Here is a 19,460-nt window from a genome sequence, read left to right on the forward strand (position 1 = left end):
CTATGGTCAGAACTGTGGTCATGCCGTTGGAAGGAGGCAGACCAGCGACAATTCAACGGCGATGTGAAACCTCGGGCAGCAGACCAGACAGAGGGCGATGAGATGCCTTGCTCCGACGCATGTGGTGCAGGCGGCCACTAACTCCTTGACATCCTGGTGCATTTGTGGCCAACCTTCGACTAATGTCCCAACTGTAGGACTTGGGATCAAAGATGTTTGGGTACGATCAGGCAGCCTTCAGGCACAGGACCTTGATAAGTTACTTCCTCCTGCGCCTCCATGACGACCCTCTCGACATCCCACCTGGCGACACCAATGAAGCAGGAGCTGGGGAAGATAGTTTCAGGAATGGGTGTCTCCAGAGGGGGATCATGAAGACGAGAGAGGGCATCAGGCTTAGTGTTCTTGGGTCTGGGTTGATAAGAGAGATGTTAAAACATCCTAGGAACAGTGGCGAGTCTGGTGGGAGTTGAGTCTCTTGGCTGTCTGGAGGTAAAGCAGTTTTTTGTGGTCATTGAGAATCATGAAAGTTACCTCAGATCCCTCCAGCAAATGTCTCCACTCCTGCAGCGCCGACCCCACTTCCACTCCTTGTTCCCCATGTCGTAGTTCCTTTCAGCGTTGGTGAGCTTCCAGGAGAAGAAGGCGCAGGGATGAACCTTGCCATCCTCGGGGTTCCCTGCGGTAATCTATACAGGGCCGAAGACTTGTCTTTTTTATCCACAAAAAAGAAACCCATGAGGAGGAAGGTCTAATTAACCTTGCGGCGAGAGATCCAGAGATATAAGTCTCACGTTCCGGGGCGGGAGACATTGTAGAGGCGACTGGTAGGCAGTGGGGCACTTGGTAGCAGGTTGATAGCGCAGTTGTAAGGATAGTGAGGGGTAAGGAAACTGCATTATCCTTGCTAAATACTTCGCCAAAGTTATAGTACTTAACTTGGTAACTATAATTGTGTCCAATATCCATAATACAGATACAAATTTCATTCTTTTAATTTTATTACATGTACAATTTTATTGACACATCCATGTCTTGAAGGCATTGTGTGTGAAGTTTTAACCTTTTGGATTAGTCCTCTGCTGGATAGAAAATCAATCCATGGGTCGCTTTCTTCGTCATAGGTTCTGCCAAATTATCCCTTTTTTGTGATCAGTACATTAAGTGGGTTGCTGAAAAACAATCTAATGCAGACAAACACACATACATTTTATTGACACATGCCTGTCTTTAAAAGAAAATTACCTAAACTACTAAAAGAGTTTTGTGAACTCCACACTCATAAGTTAGAAACTTTGAATCTTGGTGAGAGTGTCATTGAGGAGCAGATGTGTGTACATGGGTGAGAGTGACAGCAATGTCTTTAGCAACATTGATTGGGATATTCGCAGCAGTCTGCTCTGATCTCACTTGTCAGAGGGCAAGAGTGGAAATAGGCTGATCTGCTCTGCACTGACAACGTCTCTCTACACTAAGTCCAAAATCAATCTCTAATTGAGCGCTCCAACAACAATCTATACTGTCTCCAAACCCAAGTGACCACCCAACTCTATCATTACTTCATTATCGTGCGCTTCCCTGCAGCCGTTTCACCACGACCTCCCTGTTCTGGACATTTGTTTTACCAAACCCACAGCCATATGCGGTACAACACACGTTTCATAACCAAGGCTGTCCAAACTTCAACAAGGAGAATCACAAGGGTTTAAGTCAGGTCTTGTGTATGTTTGTTAAAGTGCACAACTGACTGAATGCAATGTTCAATATAATATGAGGAATTAAGGTGGTCTGTGCAGAAATGAGTCTAAAAAGCTTGTTGTCAAGCGAATATGTGATGCTGAAAAAAGCGATTAGTGGCTGTGAAAGAAGCTGTAGTGATGCTAATAACGGACACATTGCATCTCTCTGACCATATTCACTCATTGATTGAAGCAGTAGAACACATTGAATGTGGTTCCAGCATATCAAAAACCTGTTGTTCATCAATGTCATTTCAACTCAGTGTACAATAACAAAATCATGTCCATAGCAGGGAATTTACAGATATGCGTTTGCTGAATTTTTCATTATGTGTACATCATGCACTTACCTAACCCCATTGTTTTTCAAGCATTTTAAACTGTAATCAACTGAATTACAAACTACAATCAACAAATATTCAACTATTATCAAACAGATCTTATTTCTGCCCCATTTATTTTTTATATGATATTTTTTTCACTTGATCTTACTTTGTGGTTTCTTTCTGTGATGTTACTTAACTTACTTCGATATAACCAATTGTGGAACTAGTGTGAACATTTTTTAACTGACCACTTGGTTCCAGTGTAATCTATGTAATCGCTACTATGCTGGTATTTGGAATTGATATCAGTAAATTGATTAAATGTATTACTCTGTTTTTTCTACTTTTCTGCTTCATTCTTGTTTTCCCCCCTGCGCTAGTTTAAACTGCCACCCTTCTTCTAACCTTTTTTTTTCGGCGTCTCTTCTGGTACGAATATGAGCAACTTTTTTCCTCCATTGTTCTTGAAGCTTTGTCTAAGCTGTATCTGGTTCGTTCTTGTGTTCTGCTCCTAGTTTGGTGACACGTTTAGTCGCCCTCTAAGTCTGTCTGTTGTATTAGTTGTCATTCTAAGATGGTGACATGCAGTAGTGCAGCGACTTCTTCTTGATGTTTTGATTTCTCAAAGCCAAAAACGGTCCAGATAGTTTATGTCGACTGTAGCCAGAAAAAGCCCACTATCTATCTTCTGAAATACAACACAAAATAAAATGATGGAATGTTTCAAGCTATTTTATTAGAAGCGTTATGAATCTTATCTTTTCTTCCTGGTTGTTGTTCTTGTTAGTTTGATGGTCAGAACTTTTTTGTGTGTGTAGCTGAGATATTCAGAAGCTGAGCAAACAAAGGTCAGATGGACACCATTGTTTGATGATAAATACCCAGAGTGATTTACCGCTTGCCCCTGGCTCTTCGTATTAATGCACAATTAGCTCTAGGGACGGCATCAGCACTTTCTCTACTTTTGTCTGCTGTCTAATTAGCTCAATGTGTGATTTAAGAAAAGGCTAATTAAAAAGTTATTTTGCTTGTAATGACACACATTGCCTTACTTTCTAACTCAAGCCGTTGCATCCTTCCTAGTCAGAAGTAAAAAAGCTCAATATTGATTTGTATATAGTTTTTAACAAACAAAAATTGATTCGGGTAATTTATAATGCTTTTGCTTAAATTTATTGAATGTATTTGTATCAAACCTGTTTGTACAACAGGCCACATGATCACCTATGAGCATTTTCTTATATCCAATTGCTATTGCTATTTGTGTGACCACTTTAAGACAGGGTAGATACGTAGTAACGGCAAGTCAGAGCAGAATATACATTTCTTCTATAATCATATCCAAACAAATATTTAAATAATGTTGAAAAATGTAGTATGGTGCAAACAGAATTCTCTCTAGATGACATTACTGGAAACATTCACATGTCTTGTGTGGTACAACTGCCTTTCAGTAAAATAAAAATGAATCTAAAGTTTATGGATACGTCTTAAGATGTATTAATTACTGTTTTCATTTGTTGTCTGTATCGTTACCTTGCTGCGTTGGTCTGGGCAAAAGTATTTTTCGATAGACCCTTTTTTTAACTTTATCTTATTCAGCATGAACTGGCCTGCCTGGAAAATACAAGTGCTGGATCTACCAACATGGCCTACTCCCGAGACTCATGTGGCTTCTCACCGTGTACGAGGTGCTGTCATCTGTTGAAGCATTGGAGAGGAAGTTCAACAAACACATTTGTAGATGGAATACCCCCTATCTTTACAGCTGTGGGGCTCTACATAAGGTCGGGCCAGCTCCAGCTTCCCTTGTCATCTGTGGTAGAAGAGTTCAAAGTTGCCAAGTGCAGACTTTCCCTGACATACAAGGACTCTGAAAACCAACTCACCAGGGAAGCAGGAGTCAGAACAATATCTGGCCGCAAGTGGGCCGCCAGCACAACGATTACCCAGGCAGAATGTTCTCCTAGGATGAAAGACATAATTTACCATTTACCATAGGTTCATCACATTTCAGCAGTGGTTAAAGTCCACCCCTAGGGAGAAGAGAGCCTTGATCCAGGAGGAAGTCTGAAACCTTGAGGAAGAAGGGAGAAGAGCAAAATCCATTGAGCTTGCAACTCAAGGAGCATGGACGAGGTGGAAAATCCCTCACACACACACAAGAGATCCATCACATGGACCGAACTGTCGGGGTTGGAGCCCTTCCTGATATCTTTTCTACTCCGAGCAATGTACAACACCTTACCGACCCTAGTACATTTGCACAGGTGGGGGATGAGGGAGGACTCACTGTGCAGATTGTGTGGTGATAAAGGATCAATGGTGCACATTCTATCTGGGTGCAAGACCACTTTAACCCAGTGTAGATACAGGTGGCGCCATGACAAGGTGTTGGCAGTGCTTGCAGATATCCTGGAGCAAGAGAGGAGGAAGAAGCAACCAACCAAAGCAAGACCACTGCTGGGCACCATCACCTTTGCAGAAAAAGGTCAAAGACCTGTTGTCCACAGCCAAGCCAGGCAGAACCTCCTGCAATCAGCACAGCGATGGGAAATGGAGGTTGACCTCGGCAAGAAACTCAATTTCCCAGAGGCGGTACCTTCCACCACCAAAAGAATATTTGAAAACTACATTTTTGCGTTAAATCAATTATTGTTTGTTTCGCTCAACTACAACTCAAATACTCAATATTATTTTTTTCACAATAATAAGCTTTAGTCCTTTTTGCATAAATCTAACCAACCACAGAAGGCACCACGCAATATAACCAATCAGAAGCAACAAAAGGCGGGTCTATCACAGATGGGACCACGCAATATTAACCAATCAGAAGCAACATAAGACGGGTCTATTCTAGCCTTTCATTACAGCATCACTGATAACAATGTGTGATCGAGTCATGGTAACTTAGCAAAATGTTTGTGAGCTGACTTGCCAAACTCTCAGTAGGAGGAAATAAACGTTTTTAATTATGAGCGTTTAATCAGCTGCGTCTTCCTTGTAATGCTTTATTATCACAGTCAAACACTTTACTGGTTAAAATCGATGCCAATTCTTTTTTAAAAATTATTATCAGTTCATTAATTTTTTCTATATCTATTGATTGTTTAAAACAAATTTAGATTTAGATTACCAGCCAATTGAAAGGTCTCAGATCATTAAATATTGGAGGTAATATTTATTAATATAATATAATATTTCAGCTATGACTCATAAGTCAGTGACAAAGATGACAGGTTTATGAAGCTATATATCAATATTCATCCAGAATCGAATAATGTCAAAGATCTTGAGGATGCAGACTAATATCCCACAAAATATCACAACAATTCAATATAGACTTAGGATAGGAGAAATTATTTATTAAATTATATATTTTTTCAAACCATCTTATTGTCATATGATATTGTCAAAGATCACAGATTTATGTTAAAACTGGCAGGTGAGGTGTAGGCAAGGACATCCATCTGATAAAATCATTTAAATCGTCTTTTTAACATTTTAAACAAGACCATGTGTGTGTGTGTGTGTATGTGTTTGTGTGCGTGAAGAATCCTGTTAAGATATGAAATTAACAGTAGCCAATTAAATAAGCTACCCTTTTGGGTTTATATACCTCACCGCACATCACTGAAATGGATGTACATTTTTGTCTATACCTCTAAAAAGGAACGGATTACCCGGAAACAATTGAGTGAGTAGAAAATGAGTGAAGTTTGAATTTTGGTAAACTATCACTTTAAATTCTTGTTTGATATTAAAACGGATAATTAAACAGAACAAATGCAAATGTAAAAATAAGAGAAATAATAAGGATAATATATATCATGTAAGGGCCTGCGTTAACTTAACCTTGATCTATTTGAACTTTACTTGTAATCTGATAAGTGTGTCGATCAAATGCCTGTGGAGGTGTGTGAGGGTGTTGTGGCCACTGTGGGATGTCAGCTGCCCGAGACACACACCTGTGCACAGTCACCTGCACCAGCAATATTTTTGGCTGATATCCTGGCTGACTGTGTGACAGTCTCAATATTTAAGAAATTGTGTCACATGGATGCAGTGGCACTAGGTCTAGCAGATACGTGGCGTTGGCAATGATTGTTGAATATGAATTAAATATGAAAGATTATCAGTTAATCATGTGATTATTTGAAATGTCTGTTAAATCTAGATGATTGAAACAGTTAAAATGGTCATTTCCTAACACTCCCCCGATCACATCATGTAATAATTATGTGATAACACAAAGACAAGTCTGATTACAAAATAACAATTGCAAATCTGATCACAAGCTGAACATGCTAAACTATCATCCGTATAGTGCCACACAAAGATTACATTGGTAAGAAAGCAACAGGCCCAACACGAAAAATTATTTAATGAAAGTGGAAAGGTTATACATTGTGAGCATTTCTTCTTAATAAAAACAAAGCGAAAAAAAACAAAGAAAATCCAAATCAACTATTAAAACTCAATGAATTGAATAGAAAATCATCAAAACAAACATGTCTATACTAAATAAAATCGAATAAAGCCTACATTAAAGAATAATTCGATTAAGTAAAGATTGTATTAATATATATATTGAAAAATGTAGGGCCAGTATCCACTTCTTTGAAAAACCTCTTTAGCGAGGTAAAAAGGAAGCAGCAGCCCTGTTTTGTGAGGTGTTGTTGATGTACTCCCCCGTCAACATAATCATAATTTAATCATACTTCTTCATGTAGACAAAATTAACCCCTTCCTGTTTACTACCCAAGTCAGAGAGATTGTCATACACAGGATTAGCTGTACCTAATTCACGAGCTATTTTCTACACCAACAATATTAACTAATTGAATGCAATCTGGACAGAGCCCCCTTTACCAGTGTTGTGCGAGAAAACATCAGTTGACTTACGCAGATGTCCTTGTCCTTGACTAGCTGGCACAATCGAGAGATTGTTTTGACTTTCTCAGTGTGAGTGTAAGCTTTACCTGACCTGAAGAATAGCTGAGCACGTGGATTTTAATGCAAGGCAATGATTATTTAATATGAATAAAAGATTATCGTTAATCAATTGATTATTTGAAAAGTTTGTTAAATCTAAAAATGTCTGTCAAATAGGTAGGGCCTGGTATGAGTGAATATATGGAGATACAAGATGTGAGACTGAGTCTGTGATTCTTCCACGATTCTCTCTTTCTGTGTCTTCATTTTTGGAAACGAACAGCAGTAGGTAAACAAATGGCAAATGGCATTAATTGGTCATTTCTGTTTTTCAAAGAGGAAAGTCAACCTGAAGGAGAAGTTCGTATCCCACTATTGGCAGTGTATAGGTGATGAAGCCAAGCATGAAGATGATTGCTGCTGCCTCCGTTGCTGAGTATCATCCCACTTATACCTCACATGCAAGTGGACTTCTTCCACTTGGACCACTTGTGCTTATTGTCAAGTTGATACATTAGCTGATGAGATAGTGGTGCTGACAAAAGCCTTCTTTTATTCCTTATATCTCTTTCAGGGGATCAGTGGGACAAATACATCACCCGCACAATTGGAAACACATAACTCTTCTTTTTAGAGCCTTGTCCCCCTCAGATTGTGTCGACAAAGGCTGTGACTATTATTTATTGTACCAAACCCTTTGGCTGGTAGACTCAACATTTACTCGCTCTGCTGATATTTCATTGTGCAGCACAAGGGGAAACAAAGTCTGAATCCAGAATGAATTACTCTGGACTGTGTGGAGCATCTTTCATGCTCAAGTTGATTGCCTCAGCCCTAGCCATAGAAAAAGACTGTCCATGCGTTTTCTGAGGAATATTATTTGGTTTAACGTTGTTGTATGATCAATGTGATGGAAAATGTTTCCCTTCTTCCCTTAAAATAACCCTTTTGCATGCAGCATTAACATGTAGCCCAATCAATGAGAAATAATAATATTTGGTAGGATCTTGGAAAAGTCTAAATCGTAGAAGTGGATTAGACTTTCTGTCAAAAAAGTTCTAAAATACTGTTAATTACTTACTGTCAAACTATCCTCTATAGAAGAAATATTTTAAACTTGAACTTATTTCTTAAATTCTATACTTGTACGGGTAAAATAAGTATATAATGTACTTTCAACAAAATAATGATGAAATGAAGTAAACTTTTCCCAATAACTTAACTTGGTTGCTGGTTACACATGTCAAGGTTATCAAACCATTACCAAGTTTTCTACGTCAAATTTGGAAAGTCCAGGTCAGTAAGAAAGGTTACAATTAGGTGAAAAATATACTCACAATGTAGATAAGGTTAAGACGTTAAAATTCACATTCAGAGTTTTTTTTGAGAGGGTGATGTTTGCACCTTTGGTTTTAGTGAGTTTCTCCTTAAATGATCATATGTTGACATTGAGTGTCTTTGTCTGCTGGAGCTATGGCCAGATGTCCCACCTTCAGACTTACAGCCATTGTTTTCAGAGGCTTCAGCAACATCAATCTTTACTTTAATAGTGTCTCATTCATTTAAATGCCAGCATGGCAATACGAAGCTGTAATTACTAACCTTAATTGATGTCGTTTTACCACCTCGGACGATATTTCACAGCCCCCCCTCATCCAGAGCTGTATAGGCTCCACTGCTGTTGTTTTCGCTATATTTCTGCAGCTATTGATTCCTATTATGGTAAATCCAATGGGCACAATGGAAGTCTATCAGCAAAATGCAGGTTAATTATCTCAGGGTCAACCACTTTGAAGTTTTCACAAAGAGCAGCTACTTCTCTTCATGGCTCAACATTTAATTGCTCGTTCAAATTATCATCTGAATCACTTAACTTTGCTAATAAGAATCCAAGATGAATTCCCATTCTTTAACAACGCACAATAATTTATGGATTCTATAATCTGGCACCTGGGGACAGATTGATGCTTGACTTTAGATTGTATCGTTTGTTTTTGCTTTTCAAACCATCGCACATTAAGATAATTAAAAAAAACTTCAAGGAGCAGTTCTTTTGGTGTTGGTGTATTCTTATTTGGGTGATAAAATCTTAAATATCAAACCTAACTTATTGACATGACTCCTTTGTCGTGACATGTAAATAAAATTCCTGGGATATAAAATGTATCCAAACTTAATTCATGACGAGGATCTAGATTAAAAAGAAAAACGATGTAGGCCTGTATCTAGACTGCAGGCTTCAAGTGCAAAGTTGTGTAACACAGCAACTGATTTTTGAGTTGAGAAAATCACATTATACTGCTTGACAATGCTAGTTATATGATACAAACAACTTATCATCTTGGAGTAGCAAGTCTTTGATGCTTCTCACAGTCAGCTTGTTATGAGTGAAAAACTGCTGTCCCAGCGCAGTTAGAGACGTTATTACTATCGGCAGGAAAATAATTTCAACAACCACGACTGCACTGCTGCAATTGGCTTTTCATCAGGATTCTGAGCGTTTACAGTGTCCAGAAACGCTTGATTGATAGAGTTCATCTGTTTTTATGATAAAAAGGAAACAGAATGTACGGTATCAAGTCAGAAAAAATCTTTGAAATGTACACAGAATTTTTGCTGCATTGTGAAAGAAAGCATGGACATTACAAAACTTGGTTCACCATAAGGTGAATTCTGTAAATGAGGTCCTGACAAAACGGGGAACAGAGAAACGTCCATTTAAAAGACAGAAACCTTGAGAAGAAACATACTCAAAAAGTCTAAACTGAATCATAAGGATCGACAATGATCTTTTTTTGTGAAAACAAGTGTTTTATGTGTTTAAGAAAGGGTCACTTTATACCCCAGTTGAATCAGTCCTTTATATATAAAATTCCAACTGATGTGAAGTCACCACTATGTGGATGCCAGGACAAGTGCCTTACATCGGATAATATTAGTATAGCAATTCATAGTTGACAGTCGACCAAGTTAAAATGTCCTTTTTATTTTCAAATGCACTTAAAGAAAATACTTTTTGCCATTTTTTGACATCCGAGTACACCTAAGCCGTACAGAGATAATTTATGTACAATCTAGACCCAAACATTTGCATGCTACAGCCAGGTTTTAAAATATATAATAATATGTTTTGCTACTTTAATAATCTTACAATGCGTGTATTTTTACACATGCTGTATGTGTCATATTTTAAAGGATTGCTTTGTTGCCTTCATTGTTTTTTGTTCATTATTTTTACATTATACTATGAGATCATCATCATTGTGAGGTATATTTTTACTTTTATTGTTCGGTAGACATAAATTAATTATCTCTTAAGAGTGTTCATGTAATGTGACAAAACAGGAACAAGAATATAAGTTATTATAAGTAAATTATTTTAAGAAATACTGTCAGTGAAAATACTTTCCTGCTATTCTAGAGCAATCAGACCAGTGAGCACATCCACGTAAATTGCTCTTATAAGAAAAGAGCAGCACCCTATTGATGGACAGGCCGAAGTTAATGGAATTGATTGTGGATATTTTGTTTGCTCTCTGCAGGGACTCCAGTGAATCGGATTCCTATCATGGCCAAGCAGGTGTTGGATCTCTATATGCTCTACAAGCTTGTCACCGAAAAAGGTGGCTTAGTTGAAGTCATCAATAAGAAGATATGGCGTGAGATCACCAAAGGCCTTAACCTCCCTACCTCTATAACAAGTGCAGCTTTCACTCTCCGAACACAGTGAGTATCTGCTCAGAAAAGTGCTATAATTTATACTGTATGTGTGTGTGTATGTATATACTGTAACTGTATATACCTGCAAATTACATGCATCTACCGCTTGACGTGTCGTCTCTGTCTTGTCTATTTTTTCGTCAGAAGAACTGAATCATGGTGTTAATACAGCACTGTGGGGAAATCTAGTAGAGTTAAAGAGCAGATAGTTGCCATCATGTGTAGTAGAGCAAAGTTCATCAGTCTAGCTGTCCTTTTATCTTCTTTCTTCAAGGCGGTATTGATGATTGATCTCCTCCATGTTGTGCTTGATGGCAAGCTATAGATCTTTAGTTTGTCAATTAGGACAGTGAGGTCTGTGTGTTTTTACTGACATTTACACAAAAAATAATAAAATATTTTTTAATCAACTGGTGCCATAAAACATGTTGAGTAGAAGTTTCTCACTGTAAGTATGTTAAATAGGTTTCAGTGTGTGTATTCCAGTCATTTTTAAATGATTATCATGTTTATATTTTAAGTACAATGTGGATACCTTCTTCCCAAGTAACCCCTTATAACTCAATCAAAAACCTACAGGGAGATGGAGATGTCATTTATCTTGGAAAATAGGAGAAAATAAAATAGAGCCAGATTACCTGTATTTAATTATAGTTTGGAAAGGGTTAAAAGGTGCTTACATGTATTTTCTATTATTACTCACAAATCTTTCTGGCCTCTAGGTATATGAAGTACCTCTATCCTTATGAATGTGAAAAGCGAGGACTGAGCTCTCCTGGTGAGCTGCAGGCAGCAATTGACAGCAATCGAAGAGAAGGCAGACGACAGAGTTATGGCTCAGCAATCTTCAGCTACTCTCCAGTGGGCACCCCAACTCTCCTTTCTTCACCAAACATGGAGATATCCTGTTTACAGATGGCCTCCCATAGCAACCACAGTGGCCACATCTCGCAGTTGCCCGTAATTAAGAAAGGTAAGAGTCATAATATTCCTCAACAGAATCCATTTTTCACAAAGTCAACCATTATCGTGCTTCTTTACCGAGTCTCTAAGTTGCTGTGAGTCCAGCATTGAAAGAGTAAAGGATAGGATGATGATATATGCGAGAGCATATATTTCGTTGCAATATCAGTGTGGAAGGGATTTTGATTCATTAAGTCAAACATGAGCTTTAATTATTATTTTAAACCATGGTTCTTTCTTAAATAAATATAAAAAATGTGCCCCTCAACCAAACTGTCACAATATTTTATTTCTAGATCTGTCCACACTTCTGTTGCCTACAAGCTCCTCTTAATGATTATGATATACTCACCTGTGTGTTTTTATATGTTTTTCATTTTCAAACCAAAATCTGAGATAAGTAAGCAAAACAAAATCCCCCCACTTAATAGTTTTCAGAAAAACTGAAAGCTATCAATCCTCCAACTTTATAGATGTGTTAATTGGAGGGTGCATATCTTACTACCTCAAGATACATGTGAGAAAACTTGTAATTCTACCATTTCTTAAAACAGGGTGGAACGGATGGTTTTCATTTGCTCAGAATATCTATCTTCGCTACAACAAAATCAAAATAAAGGAGGACCCAGACGTCTTCTGAACTCTCCGATACCTCGCAAGACTGTGAATAAGATGCACGCTGTATGACTTTGGGAAAAAAACAACTAAATGTAACAAATTTACAGCATGCCCAGAATAAATTCTCAGTGTGCATCGGGAGGAAATGGACAGAAAAATTGTATTAAGCTACTTAAAATCGGCATTCATCTGGTGTTTATACAGCAAAGTTTGATTCTGCAAAATTATTGTTTTTACGTTGAACATTACATTTGCCAAAGTGTTCTTGCTAATGCTGACATACATGCAAATGTTTGATCTTTGCAGAGGAGTCGGTGATGGCGGGCTGCATGCCTCCCCGGTTGACACATCCCATGACCTCCAGTGGTCACCACACAGCAGCAGTGGCTGCACAGGCAACAGCTGTGGTCCAGGCTGCTGCTCTGAAGCAGCTCCGGGAGAAGCTAGAGATAGGAGAGCCACCTGAGAAGAAAGTGATGATGGTGACAGAGGAACAGCAGCGAATGATGCAACACGCCTTGCAGCACAACCTGCTGGCAATGGCAACACAGCTGCCGCTCGATATCAAACTCAACAACAGAGGTGAGGAAGTCAGACATGGAGCGAGAAGATGGTTATAGTTATTCAATTGATTAACGTGTATTCATGTTGTCATGTTGACAATCCTTACGTTGACTTTTTGACGTTTGAGTCATGGTAGACCAGGGATTTTTGGTTGAAAGACTTTGTTTGTTGTCCAAGATGACTTAAGCTTAAGAAGACAGAGCTAAGTCTGAATGCACAATTTATCTGTCACTTACACAATCACGGTCCTCCAATAAATTAAGCATGAAAAAAGAAAATAAATAATTTTGGGTGGGTGGTTGGATGGATGGATGGATGGATGGATGGATGGATGGATGGATGGATGGATGGAAGGATGGATGGATGGATGGATGGATGGATGGATGGATGGATGGATGGATGGATGGATGGATGGATGGATGGATGGATGGATGGATGGATGGATGGATGGATGGATGGATGGATGGATGGATGGATGGATGGATGGATGGATGGATGGATGGATTTTATTGATCTCTCTGGAGTTCTCCTTGGGGAAATTATTTTTCAGCATACAGCAACACAGACGATAGATAAAATAAATGCAATAAAAGAACAAAAAGACAAATGACCACACAAAGAAAAGACAAAGATTAACATAGAATAGAATCATCTTTTCACTCTGCTCATGCCCCCAAAACTCAAAATTATACAATCTAATAGCACAAGGAATGAATGAGTCCCTGACTTTATTAGTGTTGCATCTGTCGAGGGGAATTCATGCACTCCATCTGCTTCTCTGTTCACTGACAGATTTCAGATGATGACTTTCATCAGATTATACGTATATGTTAGTCATTTTAGGAAGACTTATTGTTTTTAAGCGAGTAAAGAAGAGGAAGGTAAACAACCTTGGTTTGTGTTTCCATAGAGTTCATAGAGTTCATACATAGTAAGTAATAGGAGGTGATAAAAAAATATTTAAATAAATAAATTAGTTAAAGTTCATCTTTCGTATTATCTTGACCTATACTTTCTTGAGTGATGCATAGAGGTTCACAATGTATAAGGGAATTAAAACAATACCATTCATTTTGTAAAAGTATTTTCATTGTGAGTGTATAAACCAACACTTGAGCCCAAACACAAACATCTGCAGATTGTCTGAGCTGAGCAGGTTTTCCACATAAAGTGTGATCCAGTCGAGGCTCACATGTGAAGAAATAGTTTGATGAGTATAAATGGAGCTGAGCTTAAGCGGTTGACAAGTCATCAGTCCAGATGAGTTAATGACGACAGCTAAAGGAAGAGTAAGAGCTCTCTCTGTTCAGGTGTGATATAATTTCTGTCTGCATCGTTGCCTCTTTCCAATGAGTCATAATAACAGGCTGTGCACTTAAGTATCCAATGGAAAATGATGGCACGCTATATATCTGGCTGCTGCTGTGGTCCTCTATCATTTTAAGATTACTGACGAACTTTTGTCTCTGTACCCACCCAGCTGCTCTCAGACAAGTGTGTGTTTACTTAAGGTTTGATATCAGCTTGCACTGATCCTTGTCTGAGCACATGTGTCAATTATGACGCTGAATTTATCATTGGTTGGGTTATGAGTCATCTTGGCATGTAGTGGAAATGTCTAACACCGTGTGACAGTCTCCTTTTATAAAATGACAGCCTTCTCTGCTGTCACTCAATGAGCTACAACTGATCTCTGTGTTGCCTCCTTCTGTTCCCTTTCTTAATGCTCATATTGAGTTTTTCTCTTTCTGCTTCTCTTGACAGATGATAGACAAGAGAGCGCATTGAACCTGTCTACCAGCGGCATTAGCAGCATCAACATGTCAATAGAAATAAATGGAGTTGTCTACACAGGTAAATAGAACAGCCGTTTGCTGATGTAATTGCAGGCCAGGAAATTCAATATGTTATACCTGCACCCTGGTGCTTAGTCCTCCATGCAATTTGATGTCTTTGCTATAAAATCCATCGTAATGAAGTGGCAGTCCAATAGAGTTAAAAAAGTTAAATATCTCAAAATTGAGCCTGTGGTTTCCAGGTCGATGAGGCTTATTGTGTGATGTGTGTGTTTGTGTGTGTGTCTGTCCACCGGTCTGCTTCACAGCTGCACTCAAAATGTGTCTGTGGATAAGATATCTTTTTACCTTTTACCCTCATAGCCTTATTTCTCAAATGTAATAACATTGAACAATAATGACGTGAAAGGAGCCATCATTTGTTTATTTTCATAAAGTTTGACGTGCATTTAAAAATATATTTATTCATATGGTCCAATCAATTTAAATTCTTTCTTGTAATCTGTTGTCTTCTGAACAAGCTTTGCTCTGAAATAAACAATATTTTGTGTTGTCAACCTTAAATAAAAAGGTGTAGTGCTTGGTTATTGAAATGATGAAATGCTATTTTTAATTATGTTTTAATAATTTGTATCTAGGTAGGTGCCCAAGCAGATTTGTTGAAAAAATAAACTGTAGCTGTTCAATTTCTTTTGACTATTCTACCCTCAATACTGATTTTTTAGGTTGTTCATACTGAATACAACTTATCAATTTAAGATTTTAACCTATTCTATCGATAATAATAAACATAAGAACGTAATTTATTTTTGACTTACATGCTAGCACTGTTTTCTAGTGATGACAGAGTTACAGTGGAGAACACCTGGATTAACACTTGTCTTTCTCTTCAGGTGTGCTCTTTGCTCGGCAGCTGGCCATAGCGGGAATATCTGGCCATCACGGACCATCTCAGGGAAAAAGCAGTCCCCAACAGTTCCGACCCTCGTGCTCCTCCTCTTCATCTTCATCCTCGACATCCTCTTTGCTTGGACACAAAAACCCCTTCCCCTGAATACCCTGGCCTCATTGCAATCTGGGTGGTAGATATGAGCTACCTAAAATATAAACCCATAATTGTATTCGCTACATGACAAGCTTTTGATCTGTTTTGAATTTGGGACGTTTGCTTGTGGCCCTTCTTCTTTTAGGCGATGCAGTGTGGAAGATTTTTATTACTGGGGTCGACATGTGTGGATAATCTAGGAGATTATTTCAGATTAACTCCACATAGTCAGAGATGATGGGTCTGACAGGAAACTGTTGGTGTTTACCAAAAATGCTGTTTATTTTAGAAAATGACCCATTATAGAAAAAATTGTCATCTGGACAGTGAAACATGTAAAAAAGGGTTAACTTTATACCTGACACCAGCATCATGATCGCACACTGGATTTGAGCTCACAGATACAAACTATAGCAGATATTTGAAGATATTCCACTTATGTGTATGAAGCTTCATTACTTCTTGCCATTCCCCCAAACGACCTCATCCACCATCCTACCTCCATGTCCCTTGCACTTGTATGGCTCCCTTCCTTCCTTTTTTTCATTCATCGACTCATCGAAACTTTAGTTCGCATTTTTACTCAAGGTCATAAAGATCAAATTATGGCTCCAAAGTTAAATAAGCTCCATTTATCATATGTGCCATAGAAAGCTTTAACAAATAACTATATCCAGGTGCAATTATAAAAAGAGTCATTTTTCAGCAACTAGCTATTAAACTGTTGCAAGAAATGGAGCTAGTTTTAGTAATATTCATCCTGCAGGTTCAGTGAGAAGTTTCAAATGAGTGATTAAAGAAATATTTACAGAATTCTAATATAATATTCCCCTCCAGCTTATAAGTAAAGAAGGGCCATCCTTTTATTTGTTTAAATTGCTCTACAAAATGTCTTTTTGATGTATTGTAAATATATGTCATTTGGATTTTGCTTCATGGAAACATTTGTTTGTTTCTTTAAACTTTAGAACAAACCTATTTAACCACACTATTATAAGTTGTTTTTTCCCTCTTTGTTATTATCCTCATTATTAGTAATTAAAGAAAATAAAAATAAAGACAATTATGGATGGATAATTAGCAGCTCTGTTATTGGCTAGTCCTTATTGGATAACTCTTCTATGATGGATGAATATTGTCCCGCTAATCACCCCTGCCATGATCAATGGCAAGTACTGACATTCTGAGTGTGGTTGAGCGTCATTAATCTGAAAAGCTTTGCTTTCCCCATACGGTCTGAAACATGTACTTCAGGAGAGAAGCATGTGTTTATTTTTACCCTGTGACATACAGAGAAGAAGCACAATCCAGGTTTCATGCCATGTCTATTGTCTACCACTTAAACTTCTATCATGTTGTGATGAAGGTGCAAGAGATTGTTTTTCTTTGATTACTAAGAGAATTTAATTTCAAAAAGTGTTTATTGTTTTATCTATTTTATCGTTGTATTTAACATGAACTGAAATACCTCTCAATTGTTAGTATATACCAAATGTAACTCTTGAAGTTCTTTATTTATTGCTGTACAGCCACTCAAACATCATCATTGTTCAGAGATCACTGGATTTGTTTGTCATATTTAGTGTGATTATACCAAAGATTCCAATGCTTTATCGACACACATCTACCTCACTTGTTAGACTGTGCCAAAAATTACATGTGGCTGTTTTTCCATGTACCTTTCTCTATTTGCCGTTTGAGAATCTTGGAAAAAAACGTTAGAAGAAAAAAGAAAAACCAAGCTGGGTGAAGTTTTTTTAAGGTCAGACACACACTTACAACTCTCACTACTGTTTCTTAGATCCAACCTTTGTAACTGAGCGCTGTCCTTTCATGCCATTAGCAGATTATTTATAGCATTCAAATAAGCACAGAGCTATTCTGATTTAATGTAAATGTGCCACAGTTTGAACTGCAACCCATAGAAAACCTGGGTACATGTTATTGTTATTGACAGTTCTCTTCTTAAACCAAAAATACATTTCCACAATTCTTGCTCAGTTTCCAAAGATTGAATATTGTTTGATGTTTATGTTTGTCCTTACTTGATGGTCTTGTCCAGAAGTTGGAGTGAAGCACAACAAATGAAAACTCAGTCACAACATGCATTAAATAAAATAAAGTACCCTTTGTGAACCACATTGCTTTTTTCAAAGAAACATGTTTGTAAATGTTAGAACTGCTCACAGTGATGATGGAAATATAGGCACTTTATCTACATCCATCCAAAAATACTCAACCAGGTTTGTATGAGAAGGTCTTATTTCTTTGTTCGAAGGCAGCAACTGAACTTCAATAATGTGGAGACAGATATAGTAAATGCACATTTGAGTTTTCTAAGTTGTAAAAAAAACTGATGACAGGTTATCAAGGGATGCAAGCGTAATGTAAATATTGCTATATTTCTGCAATAATTCCATCTGACTATATTTATGCTAGTGCAGTTTTTTCTACCGCTCTGAAGAGGGGTGGTCCGAGAAGTTGAACCTTCAGTGATGAAACAAAACATGTTCGTAGATTATGCTACACAATTGATGCGCTACCTCATATGTTATCAGAACATTCAAGAAGTATGATTTGTTCAGTTACAGTGAGTATGCTTAACATTACTTGTAATTATTTTTCAACAGTATGAAATTATTTTCCAAGTTATTTTTGAGGGGGACAAAACCAAAATAATACCGTACCATGAGCTTCATACTGTAACCCTTCTGCAACGTGTGATTTTAACATACATCCCTGCTGTTGTTCGACCTCAATCTATCACTCAACTTAAAAAATGACAATCCTCTCCATGTACGCCCACAGGACACCAAGAGTTTAGCCCACATTTGCAGAAACACATGAAACTGTGTCGTTGTCTAGGTTTCATTTGATTAACTCTGAAAAAATGTAAAAACCGTATTTACATGTAAAATACTCGTTAACATGACGAGCTCACCCTGCATCATAGAGGCTTGGGGAAATTGTCTGTGGAGTGGCAGACATATTTGAAAAGGGTTTGGAACAATGCACCCTCCTGAACCCTGTTAACTATTCTAGAGGGATATTGGGAATATGACAATGCCGTCTAAATGTGCATGTATTTATCAGTCTTTGTGTCAACCCTAATCTGTGGGCATTATCAAGTAAAAGGAAAGCATAGCAGTCAGGATTGAGGTTACATCTCAGTAGAACATTTGGGTGTGACAACACACATCACATGTGACCAATCCAGGAGACCTGACCAGTCTGCTGCTCAGAATTATGATTGGCAACAATACGATCAATCAATAGAGTTTCTTGTATATTGCAAAACTTTCATTTCTGATATTTTTACTGGCTAAGACTGAACCAGTGTTTAAAATTGAACTCGTTACTTACAGAATCTGTTCCCAAACTTCTTGAAAGCTACGGAACAGATTTAGACTAGGATAAAATAAACCATCCCACTAAAAGTCACTGTCACCTTAGTTATGATATACACTTTATTATTTAAGACACTGATGAATACAAATAAAAAAATAAATGAACAAAAGAGTTTTTAAATTCCATTGCCTCATTTTATGAATTGGCTACAACTATGATAAGATTTAGAAAGCTTTTTCGATTTTTTTTTACATAAACAGTTTCACACAAGAATCCAATACGTTTGTGCAGTTTGTATAGGCAAAAACTTGAATGCTGCTGATGTTGGTTACACTTGCCAAATGTTTCTGGTAACATTTGTAGAAATCTTGCCTCACTGCTGAAATTGCATGTGATATGTTTGTAG

The 19,460-nt window shown here is 37.7% G+C and overlaps 1 protein-coding gene across 1 annotated transcript in view; it reads left to right on the top strand.

The window, feature by feature from the left end:
- The window catches only part of arid3c (AT rich interactive domain 3C (BRIGHT-like)), a 30,927-nt gene extending 15,212 nt beyond the window's left edge, over nt 1–15,715 (top strand). The window contains exons 3-7 of the mRNA XM_087810822.1: nt 10,543–10,726; nt 11,443–11,693; nt 12,608–12,883; nt 14,630–14,719; nt 15,555–15,715. Of these exons, the coding sequence (XP_087666948.1) occupies nt 10,543–10,726; nt 11,443–11,693; nt 12,608–12,883; nt 14,630–14,719; nt 15,555–15,715 (962 nt within the window). The remainder of the gene's footprint in view (nt 1–10,542; nt 10,727–11,442; nt 11,694–12,607; nt 12,884–14,629; nt 14,720–15,554) is intronic.
- The last annotated feature ends 3,745 nt before the right edge of the window (nt 15,716–19,460 follow it).

The sequence above is a fragment of the Callionymus lyra genome, chromosome 1, assembly GCF_982586985.1.
Source record: "Callionymus lyra chromosome 1, fCalLyr1.hap1.1, whole genome shotgun sequence".
NCBI lineage: Eukaryota > Metazoa > Chordata > Actinopteri > Syngnathiformes > Callionymidae > Callionymus > Callionymus lyra.